Source organism: Teleopsis dalmanni, chromosome 2 (assembly GCF_002237135.1).
Source record: "Teleopsis dalmanni isolate 2A chromosome 2, ASM223713v2, whole genome shotgun sequence".
In the NCBI taxonomy this organism is placed as follows: Eukaryota; Metazoa; Arthropoda; class Insecta; order Diptera; family Diopsidae; genus Teleopsis; species Teleopsis dalmanni.
The window spans coordinates 59,011,042-59,026,059 of record NC_051847.1 but is presented as its reverse complement, the minus strand read 5'-3'; the positions used below and the strand labels follow the sequence as shown (position 1 = coordinate 59,026,059).

The following is a 15,018-nucleotide window of genomic DNA, read 5'->3' as shown; positions in this document are numbered from 1 at the left end:
ATTGATAATTTTATAGTGATGAAAAAAAGAAATTGGAATCATGTGATAGTACACCTTCCGCTTGGATGCATTATTCAAAGGTACATTCCATTTTAGAGCGACAAAACCTGACGCCATTAGTGAAAAAGAATACAGGTATATATTTTAATTTTGTATTTTATTATAATAAACATAATTATTATATGTTATAACATAATTATTTTTAAAAGGCGAGAATCAGGATATCAGTCTGCAAAGCTCACATCATGGAGTTTCATCAGCGTCCATCAGAGCCGAATCTAGAAATAAAAAGAAGGTTAGAGATCAACAAGAGGAACTCATAAATGCGCTTAATAAAGCTAATAGCATTGCAGAAAAAGATTTAGTATTAAAAGAAAAAGACATTTTGAATTCGAGAAAACAAACTGCACTGATAGAGCAGCAAATCGATATTCTTCAGGGTATAGCTGCTTCCACTGAGCAATTTCAAGCAAATATTTTAAAATTGTTTAAAAAAAAATGAGAACCAACAGTTAGCATTTTTTTTTGTTAATATTATAAGTAACTAAGTTAATTAAATTGTAGAACTTTATTTTTAAGTTAAAATAAAACTGAATATTTGTATATAAAAACTATTAATATATACTAAATTTAAAATAAAACAATCTTAGAATGTTAAAATTCAGTTCTAATTCTAATGTTAAAATTCAGTTCTAATTTTAATGTTATATTCATTTTAACTAGTACACTTACTTAAATGTACAGCTATGGAATTACGAATTCTTTCTGGTGTTTTTTTGAAGTCGTCGATTGTGGTTACATATTTCGGTTGAGGTTTGTTATATTTCGCTGCCTCTACTAGCCACTGACGTGTAATTTTACTATTGTGTGTATTTAAAAAGTTGTGGAGAACACAACAACATTTTATAATGGTACTTATATTTGATGGATGATTGTCCAAGCCTTTTCCAATTCTTGCAAAACGCGCTTTTACATGTATAAATGCATTATCAACAACTCGTCGAGCCTTGTACAACGTGTTGTTAAATGTTTTTTGCTCTTCGCTTGTTGCTGTTTCAAAAGGATATGGTTTCATCAACGTCTCCGAAAAAGGAAATGCTGAATCTCCAATAAGCATAACAGGGACCACGGTTTTTCCAATTTTTCTAGCGTTTTTTTTAAATAACAATGTTGATGACACAACATTTTTAAGGTCTGATGTCTCATAAATTTGAGAATCATTGTGTCGGCCAGGACTTCCCACATTAACATATAAAAATCTGCACCTATAAATATTACAAGTGTAAAATTTGTATGTTTTTTTTTATCAAGTTTAACTGATTTTACCTATAATCCACAAGGGCAAATAGCACAACTGAATTCCAACCTTCAGAGTTATGGTAGTCAAAAGCTTCTCCTGTCTTTGGCTTCATCTCAATGTGACAGCCATCTACAAAAAATTCATTAATAAAATATATTTCATAAATTTATTTTTACTTTACCAACCGCTCCAAAGCACTGAGGAAAACCAATAATATCAAAACCTTTTACACATTCCTCCAGTTTTTCTTGATTCAAAAAATTATCTGGAAGATATTCTGGAGCTAGGGCTTGCCATACTCCTTTGCAAAATTCATTCAGAATTAAACACACAGTCGGTTTGGAGACCCCAAATAATGCACCTACTTTCCTATATTCTGTTGAAGAGCCCAGAACGTACAGGGCGATTGCAATACGTTTTTCCAATGGAATAGTTTCACGAAATGTTGTGTTCATTTTTCTTAAATTTGGTAGCATTTCCACAAGTCTTTTGAAGCAATTACGGTCTGTTCTAAAGCTTTCTTTAAACAGTTTATCACTGAAGTACGGCACATTCTGTTCCCAAAATCGACCATAACGTTTCTGAAATTATACGTTTACTTTATTAATTTTTATATTAAAAAAACTGGTACTTACTAACGTCCAAATTTTTTTTGGCCTTTGTATATTTTGCGTATTCAGAATTGAGTAAACCATAGCAATTTTATTACGTAGGGTAGACTTGCAGTAATTTTGCCGTTTTTTTCCATAATAATACATTTATTTGCTTGTATAATTTGTTGCAACATTACCAGCGTGTGATTATTTTGGTAAACACACATACCAAGTAATTTACTTATATCCATTTTAAAAAATCCTAAATCTATTCAAATTCAATTTTCCAATTTTAGCTATTTATTTTTGTTTTCTGTTTTTATTCCGTGTTCGCTGGTTCAGTCTCTGTAATGTAAACAATTAATTATCGATCAGTATTATCGATATGTTACTATAATGAAACTGATGCAAGTGTAACAAATTTGACATCACATGTAACTGTTTGTTACAAATAGATAAAATTGTACTCGAAAAAAAGTACTTATGTGTGAATATATTTTAAATTATATTTAAAGCAAATCTATCAAGTAAAGTTAAGTTTATGTGAAAACTCGTATGCAAGCTCCGTAAGCTCAAAATCGATGCTTAAATATTCCAATTAAACGATTTAGTCATTAAATAGAAAATTAATGCTATATAAGTTATAGAGCAGTGATGTTCAGTTCCTGTCCAGTTCAATGATGTGGATGATGACCACTACTAAACAACCAAAAGTTTCTATAATACTCTTACTATATAAACATTACTACTGCGTTTTTCTTGTATCACAAAAGCTATAACTATGAGCTACATCAACATCAATAGACTTTTTTTTAGCCTCTTCGGTCCTGGCGTGCAGCCGGCTGGACACTTTTCTACTGCCTTTTTTGAAGCTTTGTGAAGGTTTTACTACTATATATCCATCTGTACAGCTCACTAATAGTTTCGTGTTTGTTATTTTAGTGCACCTTTTGCTGTAAATCGTCTAATTAATTTATTTTTTTTATTTGAATGCATATAAACAAAAGCTAAAAGATTTTAAGAATTTTTTTTTTGTGGGAAGCCTTCAGGACCGAGGAGGTTAGTCTACGCTTGTGACAAATAAGCAGACCTACATAAAACATCACAAATAAATTGTACCAACAAATCTCTACGTTGAATAAGCAATCAGAATTAGCCCAGTATCAGGTAATACGGGACTAACATCACAAACTTTGCTGGTTGAAGTTGACTTTGAGAGCAAAATCAGTTTCCAAAGCTGACTGTGTCATACAAAAATAGGCACAACAAAGATTGTGTCTATTATGAAGCATCTTATTTTGCTATACAGATTTGCTGCTGAGGAATGCAATAATAATATGATCCATAATTTTGAACAATATTAATATATTCATCCGTAAACAAAAACAGATTATTTTTCAAACAGTATACTGAGGAGTATCAAAATTTAAAGAAATAAAAAGAACAGATATAGCAACTGTCACAATGAAAACACGAAACATTAATGTAAACGTTTGAAGTTTGGGAATCAACTTTAGCAAAGTTCGTAATGTAAATATGATATAACACTTAAGATTAATTTATAACACTCGAGATTAATTTATAACACTGTAGAAATTTTGTCAGAGTAGCAAGATCACACTTATATTGATAGCTGTTTTATATGATTTGACAGATAAAAAATTGTGATTTGTTCGCACATTAGCCCAATTTGTTTGTTTATATATTTAGCTTTAGTTTTGAAAATAGGTATAAAAGCAAAATAATAGCACATTTGTAAATGAAGATATATAGGATATGGATTTGTAATCCAACATATCAGTGCTGACACGTCCACTTCCCTTTTCAATTTTACCTTTTCTACTTATTTTTAAATAAAATACTGAAAATTATTATTTATTTATTTGTTAAATTAAAAATTATTTTATTTTTATTAAAACTAATAACAACTTTTCTAATAAATAACCTCAAAATTAAATTTAAAAATAAAAATTAAAAAGTAAAAAGAATGATAATAAATATAATAAAAAATAAAAGTAATATAAAAAATTAAAATAAAATACGTTAAAATAGAATTAATATTTACATAAAACTTTTTAAGAATATTATTATCTCATTATGTGGGATAATGAGTTCGCATTTGTAGAGATTTTTGTAAACTCCTTGCTTTATGGTACCTGTTTTTGGCAGCACGAAATGCATGTCTGATTTGAGAGTCGATTACTTTTTCGGACTTACCATCTGTCTTTAAAGAATCTGTAAATACAAAAGTTTTTTGCATACAAAATCTCAAGCGCAACTGAGATCCATTGGATCTCATTCTGTATAAATGAGTTCTAAATATGTTCCAAATGCAAATGAATACATTGAACATACCCAATATAAAAGTTTTTCATGGCATTTTACCAGTTTGACAAAGCTGTTTTTGACATATTTACAAAAAAAAGGTAAACAAACGCTTGGTAGTTGCATTTCTTCCCACTTCTACTTCCCAAAAATAAATTAATAGAAACTAAAAATAAGTTTTTAGTTTATATTGAAAGGTTTGAAGGTATATTTAACCTTCATCCAATATTTTTTTGGCACAGGTCAAAAATCAAATCAACAGGCAAGTTAAAAAATCGGCAGTATGAAATGAGAACAAATGAATTACAACGAATGTGAACACTCTCAAATGACTCATTCATTTGAAATGATCCATTTGAGACCAGTGTAAATGCCATATTAGTTAGATATGTCACCAAATAATTCAGTTAAAACAAAATTTATTTAAAAAAATACATAGTAGCAAGTTTTCAATGCATAGTATTCTTAAAATTAAATGTCAATTTTATACGCCTTTTTTAAATTGGTATATTAGAACATTTTTCTATTTGCTTGCTTATTTACAGTTTCTTATAATTGAGCTTTACTGCCACACTGTAAAAAAAGCGGCACGTGATCGGTTTTCGCTTGTGTCTGTTATATTTTCGTATTTCATTCTAAAATTTTGTTTATATTTTTTAATTGCAATTAAGTGCTAATTTAAAATATTAAAATTTTCATAATTAGAATTTCTTTTACATATAAATATTAATTAATAAACTAAACCATGTTCGGACTACTAAAGGAATGGTTGCCTCGACGTATATCCGACATACTTTGTCTTTTTGTTATTGTACTTTTCCTGCCAATTGTGTTCTTGTTTGAAATGGGTGTTGTTTTGCCTGCTGTACACATGAAAGGATCATTCCTGCATAATATCACATTTATGTTAGCAATGTTTATTATGTCCAATCTCAAAGGAAATATGTTGGCTTGCGCGATGACTGATACGAGTGTTGATCGTAAGTAATGTTTGTTATTTAATCAATAACAGTAGCATGTGATGAATCGGGTGATTAATCAATACCTTTTGTATAGATAAAAAAGTGATGCCACCGGAAAACGCAGTTACAGAGGCTGGTTGGCACAATTGTGATAAATGTAACAACATATCACCACCACGTTCTTGGCATTGTGATATATGCAAATGCTGTATTTTAAAACGAGACCACCATTGTCCATTCACGAGCTGTTGTGTAGGTCACAAAAATCAACGCTATTTCTTAATGTTTGTGTGCTACTTGTTTCTTGGTTCACTATACGCGTTTGCTTATAACACATACTATATATGGGTACTGAAAGGAGACGTGTACAGAAATTGGTATACTGTTCTTAAGATGTCAGGTCCTTTTATGGTGGTTATAACAGGATTTTCGCGAAACGATGTGTATTTGTTTTTTTATAGTTTAAATATATTAGCGCTTATATATTCTTTGGCACTACTTATACATCATGGACGTAATGTATTGAGTGGCGACGTGTGTTATAATAGTGGATCAAATATGTATGATGAAGGTTGGAAACAAAATTTGAAAACTATATTTGGTGAAAGAATGCATTTAGTGTGGATTTCTCCTTTAATAAGTAGTAAATTGGAACACGACGGCTTACAATGGAAACCAAAAACAAACTGATTCTATATTAAATCTTGTGTATAATCATTTTCTAGACTGACTGTATTTTATTAATTATAATTGAGAAAAAACTATTTTGAATTATATATGTATTAAAATAAGTATTGAATTGTGAATAATTAATTGAAATAATGTAATTGATAGTAATTTATTTTATAAAAAATTGCTTAGCAAAGATGTCAATTAGAAATATATATGCATAAGGAAAAAAATTACATTTAGATGCACTGCTTTACACATGCCTCGTTAAAAATGTTTATATATAAGTACACATTACGTCTTATTTTGTATATATAGCATTTTAGCAAATTTATTTATTATATAAAACAAGTAAAGATTATTTTAATGTTAATTAATATAAATGAAAGTGAAACTATACTGAAATTATTATGAAAAGCTTTAATTGTTATTTGTGTAACATTTATATAATCTTATTCTATGATGTTTATTTTTTATTCCAAAAGCAAAATGTGTTATTCTACTATTACAAAATAATTAAAATTAAAATGTGAAATTGTTTAAAAATATTATCTGAAGAACTGAAATTTCTAGTAAATATATTTTTTAATTTTCGCTTTGTACTATTATTTTGTGGACTACTATAAACCTGGTCATTTTAATGTCGTGCGTCCAAAAGTCGATTTGACGGAGGTTTGTGTATGTAGTGGGGTAAGAGAAAGGATGGCTACGTCATGGGAGCTAGAGCTGCAGTTTGGGCACACATTGGAAATAGATGTGTTTATACGTGACAAGTAACTGTTTAGCACATGGCTATATTCTGATCTCAATTAAGATAGGACAGTTCTTGCTGTACGGTGAAGTCGTCGTTCTTAAATGAAGTAATCGATTAATGTTTTGTGTATTTATATGTGTGTGTGTTTGGATGTCATATTAGACGACGAAAGTAGATACCGATATTTTGATCATATATTCGTAAACATGGTCAACCAAATACATTTCAGAATTTCACATTTATTATAGGCGAATTAAATAGGCTACTCAAAAACCTGTGAAATAATAGCAACAAGAGAAGTAGTTGTTTCATATAAACATTGTCCTTCACAATATTAATGCTCAATAATTTATAAAAATTTGTTGACTACGTTCTATAAAATGTTTTAAAAAGCTTCTTTTTATTTTGTCTAAGATTATTAATAAAATCAAAACTACAAAGAATAAACAGAAGAATAAAGAGGAGCTCAGAAAGGTTAGGTTAAGTTATAACAACGATCCTATAGATCCCTATAGTCTCATTGGGTCATTGTTGATATATTAACAATGTTTGTTAAATATACTTTAAAACCGATATTAGAATCAATTTTAATACAGAAGATTTACTCATAAAAATATAAAGTGTTTTTAAGGTTGTTGCCAAACTGCTGATTTTAAGATAGCTAGCACTTAAACTTTAAAACTAATTTTAAAGTATTTAAATTATGTTTGAAAGATATGTGTTTTAAAATTAATGATAAACTGCTTTTAGTGAGCTAAAAGTGCTTCTTATCAAAATTCCTTCAAGGATGTTTTAGCGACCCTAAAGAAGATTGTAAGAGCATTAAAACAACTCTTAATACTTACTTAGATAGATGTTTTAATACGAAAAGCTATTCATAACAAAAATATTTTTTAAGGGTGAGCTTTGCTGTATTATTTTATATACGTATATTTGCGAATATTTTTTGTGTTTCAGTTTTACTCGTTCCAATCACTATGTTCACTACTAAATTCATAAATATACAATAATCCAAGATGATACTACGGCGAAATATTTTACCAACTAAAATAACTGATATTGCGTGTTTTTTCCTCATAGCTACATTTATACCTATAACTTTTTTCTTTGAAGTACTCGTCGTTATACCAGAATTCCATGCGGAAGGAAGTTCAATCTACATTTTAACATGGTGTGCTGGTCTATTTCTTCTATTTAATATATTATCAAATATGTTTGCATGTATGCTTGTTGATACAAGCATCAAGCGTAAGTTAACTTTTGTCGATTTTAACACAATTATACATATAAACTAATTATATGCACTTTTAGATGCAATACTCAAACCACCTACAAATGCTGAACATTTGAAATATTGGTCATTATGTTCAGAATGTGAGACTGTTGTACCACCACGTTCTTGGCATTGTCATAGTTGTAAAACTTGTATATTGAAACGTGATCATCATTGTCTTTTTACTGGATATTGTATTGGTCATCATAATCATCGTTATTTCATATACTTCTTAATATATTTGGTCATTGGTTCAGCTTATACAACCTGTTATAATAGTGTATATTTCTGGTGGTTACACGCTGATACTTATGCCAATGCCAGTACAATTTTAAAAATAATTTTACCAATGTTTATGCTAACGTTTAATTATTCATGGGCTAATTTTTATTTACTTATTTATGTGTTGAACATAATTACATTTGCATTTTCTTTGGTATTACTAATATACCATATACCAAGCATTCTCAAAGGTGCTGTGGCTTATGAGCGTACATCCCCTAAATACGATCTTGGTTGGAAGCAGAATTTAGAAATGGTATTGGGTAAACGAATGCATCTTGTTTGGATTTCACCATTTATATATAGTCCATTACCGCATGATGGGATACACTGGGAAACAATATTACAGCAATCAGTAAAAAATCGTTAAATAAAAAAAATTTTTTTATATTGTATGAACTATAGCATTTAGTCAATTTTCATGTCATTTTATTAAGGTTCTCAAAGCAGTATTGAATCATTTTTTAAAACAAAAAAATTTATGCCATTTTTACACAAATTTATTTATAATATTTATAGGAAATTTTTTTTTTATTAAAAAGCATTTGTAAATGTTTACAAATTAATTCATAAATGTATTTATTGTTAATATATTATACATTTCATATACCAAAGAATATTATATATTTTAATTTAGTAACTTTATCAAAATATTTTTAAGAATTATTGTGGATTGTTATCACGACAAAAATATAATTAATATCTTTTTCTATGGACACATTTCAATACAAGTACATTAAAAGAAATAAATGCGTTTTGAAATTTAAATGATGTGAAGTTAAGATATTTATGCTTTGGTTAGTGTCACTAATTAAATAAAAAACCTGAAGCATTGAAAATTTGTGTAGCCTTGGCTACTTGCGAAAAAACACGACTAGTCGTCGCTTCTAATTTGACAGGCCTGAGTTCTAAGTCTGGCACTTGCAGTCGAAACGACTACAAACTAATTAAAAAAAATTCGAATATTTCCTAAACCCATTGATGATACTGATAAGTACTGGGCAATTCTCGAAACAGCGTTGTAAGGTCAACCAAATTTCAATAAATTAACTAAATATTTGTCTTTGTCGTTTCTTTTCTATTCGAATCCGTCTAACTTTTAAATAGATAGTTTCTTTTCGTCATAAAGATGCGTCACTCTTGGGAAAAAAAATATAACATTAAGATATTTTTTTTAATACGTTTTGATGTTTTCAAATAATACCCTTAATCAGTTTTCTTAATTAGTTTTCTTGAAGTTGTTAGGTGTATTCACTTTATTTTTGTATTGATTTTTTTTAACTTTTTACTTATGTTTTCACTTTGCAGCTCAAAAAATAAGCGCTACCTAGCCTACAATCTTCTAAGCTGATAAACTCATATTAAGTTGTTGGCTCAATAATATATATATATATATACTTGATGTTGGAAGGATCTACCTTTTGGTGATTGAAATATGTGGTTCATAATAAAGATAGCAGATAGAGTTTATAAAATATAGTTTTTAGATATGGGTAAAGTGTTTAGTTTAACAGAGTACTAATCAGACTTGATAACGTGACTAGAAAAGGTTCTCACGGAGTATAGTTACTTTAGATCAAAATCTGGCAACGAGTTGTAAAGATAATTTAAAATTGAATTAAATAAATTAAATTGGATAGTATTTGTCAACAACAAATATATTTTATAAATGTAAAAATTATTGCAATAACACATATTAATTATTAATAAATATTACTAATGTATTATTATGTTTAATCACTTAAATATGAATCTCCAACTAATGATTTTATTTTTGATAAGTGCACTTCATTCAAAGTAAATCCATTGTGAATTTGTTTTGCCATCGCCACTGCATTCATATTATTTTCTACTGTGTACTGTAAGCAAACAATAGCTTGTGAAGGTGATTTATGCGTAATACAGCTATTAACGAATTCTAGCAGTGAAGTTTCTGAAGGTGTACCGGGTATACGATGTTGATTTTTATCTATATTTGTGAAAATTTGTGAAGCACTTTCAAAATCGTCGCCACGTACTGTTAATGTTAATATGTCACCAATCATTTGGCCAGTAAATGAAATTTTTTTGGCTCGACCTTGAGTTTCTTGTATTTTATTGTAAATATCAAGCGCTACTTTGGCGAATTGTTGAGGTAATTGTTCTTGGATAGGAATACTTATATCTGGCTTATTGCTTACCATTATGTTAAGTATACGATTTATTAAACTCTCACGACCTAGATGATCAAAGATAATCATGTCGGACCATAAGCGGGGAACGAGTTCAATAGCTGCATTCAGTTCAACAGCTTTTAACAGTTCTTCCATAACACCTGGCTCGGGAATATAGATATTAGGTACTAATTTATCATATGTTTGCATAAATTCCTCAACAGGTTCCGTTTGACAAAGTAATGCAAAATAATGTCGATAATAAACAGATTCTTTAAATGAATCACCAATAAGATTATAGTTATTGCCTGTATGAAGTAGTGCATCGACTTTTCTGGCAATAGATTTGTCATGTAAATGATTTCGGCATACATCCATTGCTGTTACAAAAAAATATGTATCTTTGTGGTGTTCTATAGAAAACTCTTTGTCCTGTATTTCATTTAGTATATCGACAATTACATGCGAAACTGGTGAGCGGTCCCGACAAAATATGGTAAGTATGTAATAATAAGTTCCCAGACTAGGTCGTACATTTAGAAGTTTGAATTCAGCAAGTACTTGCAGTGCGCAGCTACGTGCAAACTTGTAGTTTCCAAATGTGGTTAAACATTCCAGCAGTGAATTCATGGTACCTAAATTTGGCTTAATTTGTAATGTCGCCATTTGTTGCAAAACTTGCCGACAAAGTTCCCAACGTTGATCCGCAGTTTCTTTTAAGAAATTTGTTACACCTAAAATTGCATTGAATGTAGTTGTGTCTAAATCAATTTGTTTTTCTAAAGCCTGCTCAAACATTGCATATGCACGCTCAACCTAGAAAAAAATTCATTAATAGTTATTTATGAAAAATTTGTTATTACAAAACCTGATAATATTTTGCCATGCCTCTAATTATAGCAGCATAAGTTGAAGTTGTCTTTGGTTCGATTTCATTAAAAATTTGTTCGGCTAAATCTCCATCTTTCCACGTTTTACGGCTACGATCGCGTGTTTCATTATTTTGTTTAAACCAACGTTCTTCAATAAATTCCTCTGGAAGTGGTTCTACATTGTTGTAAAAACAAATTAATTCCAATAGACTTTGTTTCAATTCTGTAGTGACTTCTATGTTTTTCTCTTTCATTAAATTATATACAAATACTGCATCTGTAACTTGGGATCTCAATATGAGATCGTTAAGTGTTGTATTATCTACCACAGACTCCTCATTAAAAACCATTTTAGGCACAAATTCTTCAATAGCAGGTTGTGCTTCTTGATGCTGGAAACAATATTATGCTTAATATTAATAATAATATTAATATTGTGTATTTAATAGTTATTTTCTTACCAAAAATAGTTCTCTATGTTGTTCTCTTATCCATTTTGCTGCTTTTCTGCCAGATTCTTGCGCCATAGCATAAGTACGTTTGCTCATGTTTGAAACAGGTATAAGAAAAGGATCATCGTGGTATTTATAGTGTGGTGCGGTAGGATCTCGACCAACAGTACTGGCTAAAGCATATAATATATCTGTTGAAGAACGATGAATACGATTCGGCACTTCAATTTCTTCATTATTTGCTGTAGCATCCGTCTTTTGCATGCTCACATGAGAAATGCTGTTTATGTAGCGGTTTTTCGTTAACTTATTAATGAATTGAAATCTTCGACTTAAAAACATTTTTTGTGTTTTTTAATTAAAATTATTTATAATGGATTAATTTTCAATTAAATATATATATTAGTGCTTCACAAAAATTCTCTGTTATGAACTGTGGTAGAATATTTTAAGGTTAACTCAAACAGCTGTTTTAACCAATGACATTTAATGTGCGCGACATCTTGCGGGTAAATATGTATATAATTCAAACATAAACAATATATGTAGGTCTTAGGTACTTTATCTATGCGCATAATATACCTATTAATTAAAAAAAGCTTTAAAAGACTGTAATAAATTATATATAAAATAGTTTTATTATTATTTCTGTTATTAAAAGATTTCGTTTAATTTGAAACGTGTAAGTGCTGCATTATTAGTTTAGTTTAAAACCAAACAAAGTAAAATAATATTATACGAGTGTACTACAAAAAGTAAATATTAAGTGACATTAAATGAAATATTTGGATATTTTTGTGTTAGTTTGAAGAAATATTTGTATATATACGCGAGTAATATGTACATATTATAAAACCTTCATTTTTAACTCAAATTCATATAGAAGCCGGTATATGTTGTGCAGTCAGACAGTAATCTGTTCAACGTTGTGAGATTTGGTTGGTTTAGACTTTTTTATACATTTTTATACAAGTAAGTAGTATTGCAAATAATTTATGAATAATAAGTGTATATTAATATGTATATATGCATATGATAAAAATTGTAAATAGAGCAATATCATTCATTCATGCGGATTTACAAACTGTTGCATTTGTGGTAAAGGAATTATGTTACCACACAGTGGAGCAAATTTAGTAAATACTTCGTAGAAATTTGAATTATTTCCAATCGCAGCTATATTGCAGTTAAATTATATACATTGCACATATACATTATTTTAATAATAACAAAATAATTGTATTGTAAATAATTTATAAACAATAAGTATATATATCATAATAATAATAAATTTAGCATATTATTTATGTGGATTTATAAATTCTTGCATTTGTGGTGAAGGTCGATACTTCTTGGACGATTTAATTGGAGTTAAAATACGTTGCATGCATATTTTGTATATAATATATGTATAAATATTAAATAATAAATATAAAAATATATCCGATAAAATTAAAGTGTATAAATATAACTTATTTATTTCTAAATAATATGGTATAAAATTTATAATATTATATTTTTTACAAAATATCGACATAAAAGTAGGAATGAAACTTATACGGCGTTTACATTGGCCGAAAATGGCTCATTTTGAATGAGCCATTTGAAAGTGTTTACATTCGTTCTATTTCATTTGTTCTCATTTCAACATCTAATTTTTCAACTTGCATGTTGATTTGATTTTTGGCCTGTGCCAAAAAAATGTTGCATGAAGGTTAAATATGCCTTCAAACCTTACAATATAAACTGAAAACTTGTTTCTAGATTCGATTTATTTATTTTTGGGAAGTAGAAGTTCCAAAAATTGGTGCATCGTTTTAAAGAAAATGCAACCACCAAACATTTTTTTTACCTTTTTTTGTAAATATGTCAAAACAGCTTTTTCAAACTGTCAAAATGCCATGAAGAGCTTTCATTTAGGGTATGTTCAATGGATTCCTTTGCATTTGGAACGTATGTGGAATGCATTCGAACGTCATTCATACAGAATGTGAGAAAATTGCTCATTTTTGTGCTTGGAATTTTATATGCAAGAATGAGCCATTCGATACTCATTTTCGATTTTTGACCAAAATGAGCCATTTTCGGCCAATGTAATACGGCGTTTACATTGGCCGAAAATGCCTCATTTTGGTCAAAAATCGAAAATGAGTATCGAATGGCTCATTCTTGCATATAAAATTTCAAGCACAAAAATGAGCAATTTTCTCACATTCTGTATGAATGACGTTCGAATGCATTCCACATACGTTCCAAATGCAAAGGAATCCATTGAACATACCCTAAATGAAAGCTCTTCATGGCATTTTGACAGTTTGAAAAAGCTGTTTTGACATATTTACAAAAAAAGGTAAAAAAATGTTTGGTGGTTGCATTTTCTTTAAAACGATGCACCAATTTTTGGAACTTCTACTTCCCAAAAATAAATAAATCGAATCTAGAAACAAGTTTTCAGTTTATATTGTAAGGTTTGAAGGCATATTTAACCTTCATGCAACATTTTTTTGGCACAGGCCAAAAATCAAATCAACATGCAAGTTGAAAAATTAGATGTTGAAATGAGAACAAATGAAATAGAACGAATGTAAACACTTTCAAATGGCTCATTCAAAATGAGCCATTTTCGGCCAATGTAAACGCCGTGTAAACGCCGTATTAGATTGTCAAAAATAAGATGTCTCATGGATCTGCAAAATATAAGTTTTATTCTCATACATTTATGATAAAGAAGGTGAAGGTGCACATGTTGGTTTTTTCTAAAAACCATTATTTTAATTAAATAAATTAGTTAAATATTAGCATTGGTACCTGTTTAAAATGCAGTATTTGACAAAGTTAATGCCGTTAAGGCGTAAAGATTAACGTTGATGGTTGCTAATAGGGTTAAATCTTTTAATTTAATTAAATTAATTTATTTACATTTTCAAATTCCGTACATGCAAATTTAACATTATAAGTTATATTAAATTTTTTGGAATAAAAATTTAGAAAACAGTTTCGATATGGTTGAATTTACAGCACGGAAGGGTAAAGTTTATATATAAAAAAGTTTTATTCTGTTATTTTTGAATTATAAAATATTTTATTTCGTTTTTCATACTTTCTTGTTATATTACAGATACACAATGCAGAAGCCAGTATTGTATTATGATGATCGTAGTCCCCCAGTGCGTAGCTGTTTAATATTAATAAAAATGTTAAATATCGATGTAGAGTATAAATTTGTAGATTTATTTAAAGGCGAACAATTTCAAAACGAATTTATGCAGGTAAAAAAAAAATAAATAAATTGAGATAAAATAAGAATTTATATACAATAAATTGCTTTAATTTAAGTTAAATCCGGTTCATACCGTACCCGTTCTTGTTAATGGTGATGATGT

General features: G+C 28.9%; 5 protein-coding genes across 7 annotated transcripts in view; 3 read left to right on the top strand and 2 right to left on the bottom strand.

Moving 5' to 3' along the window:
- Positions 1–5,956, top strand: part of LOC119679881 (probable palmitoyltransferase ZDHHC24) — a 6,855-nt gene extending 899 nt beyond the window's left edge. The window contains exons 1-2 of one of the 2 annotated variants that reach the window (XM_038092463.1): positions 4,744–5,198; positions 5,275–5,956. In XM_038092463.1, coding sequence (XP_037948391.1) covers positions 4,964–5,198; positions 5,275–5,870 — 831 coding nt within the window. In that variant the 5' untranslated portion in view covers positions 4,744–4,963 and the 3' untranslated portion in view covers positions 5,871–5,956. Of the gene's footprint in view, positions 1–4,743; positions 5,199–5,274 lie in introns of those variants that run through there. The other variant, XM_038092462.1, reaches the window with a different exon arrangement.
- Positions 214–2,231, bottom strand: LOC119679880 (putative nuclease HARBI1). Its single transcript, XM_038092461.1, has 5 exons — positions 1,936–2,231; positions 1,482–1,881; positions 1,327–1,429; positions 733–1,265; positions 214–278 (listed from the first exon to the last, which is right to left on the bottom strand). The coding sequence occupies exons 1-5, from the start codon at positions 2,056–2,058 to the stop codon at positions 244–246; spliced, it is 1,194 nt and encodes a 397-aa protein (XP_037948389.1). The 5' UTR covers positions 2,059–2,231; the 3' UTR covers positions 214–243.
- Positions 5,957–7,560: 1,604 nt separating the features above from the next.
- Positions 7,561–15,018, top strand: part of LOC119686486 (probable palmitoyltransferase ZDHHC24) — an 8,190-nt gene continuing 732 nt past the window's right edge. The window contains exons 1-2 of one of the 2 annotated variants that reach the window (XM_038101074.1): positions 7,561–7,851; positions 7,915–8,076. In XM_038101074.1, coding sequence (XP_037957002.1) covers positions 7,620–7,851; positions 7,915–8,076 — 394 coding nt within the window. In that variant the 5' untranslated portion in view covers positions 7,561–7,619. Of the gene's footprint in view, positions 7,852–7,914; positions 8,659–15,018 lie in introns of those variants that run through there. The other variant, XM_038101072.1, reaches the window with a different exon arrangement.
- Positions 9,886–12,011, bottom strand: LOC119686485 (protein PTCD3 homolog, mitochondrial-like). Its single transcript, XM_038101071.1, has 3 exons — positions 11,645–12,011; positions 11,180–11,575; positions 9,886–11,127 (listed from the first exon to the last, which is right to left on the bottom strand). Exons 1-3 carry the CDS (start codon positions 11,975–11,977, stop codon positions 9,892–9,894), a joined length of 1,965 nt encoding a protein of 654 aa, XP_037956999.1. The 5' UTR covers positions 11,978–12,011; the 3' UTR covers positions 9,886–9,891.
- The window catches only part of LOC119686487 (glutathione S-transferase E14), a 7,943-nt gene continuing 7,682 nt past the window's right edge, over positions 14,758–15,018 (top strand). The window contains exon 1 of the mRNA XM_038101076.1: positions 14,758–14,904. Coding sequence (XP_037957004.1) covers positions 14,761–14,904 — 144 coding nt within the window. The 5' untranslated portion in view covers positions 14,758–14,760. The remainder of the gene's footprint in view (positions 14,905–15,018) is intronic.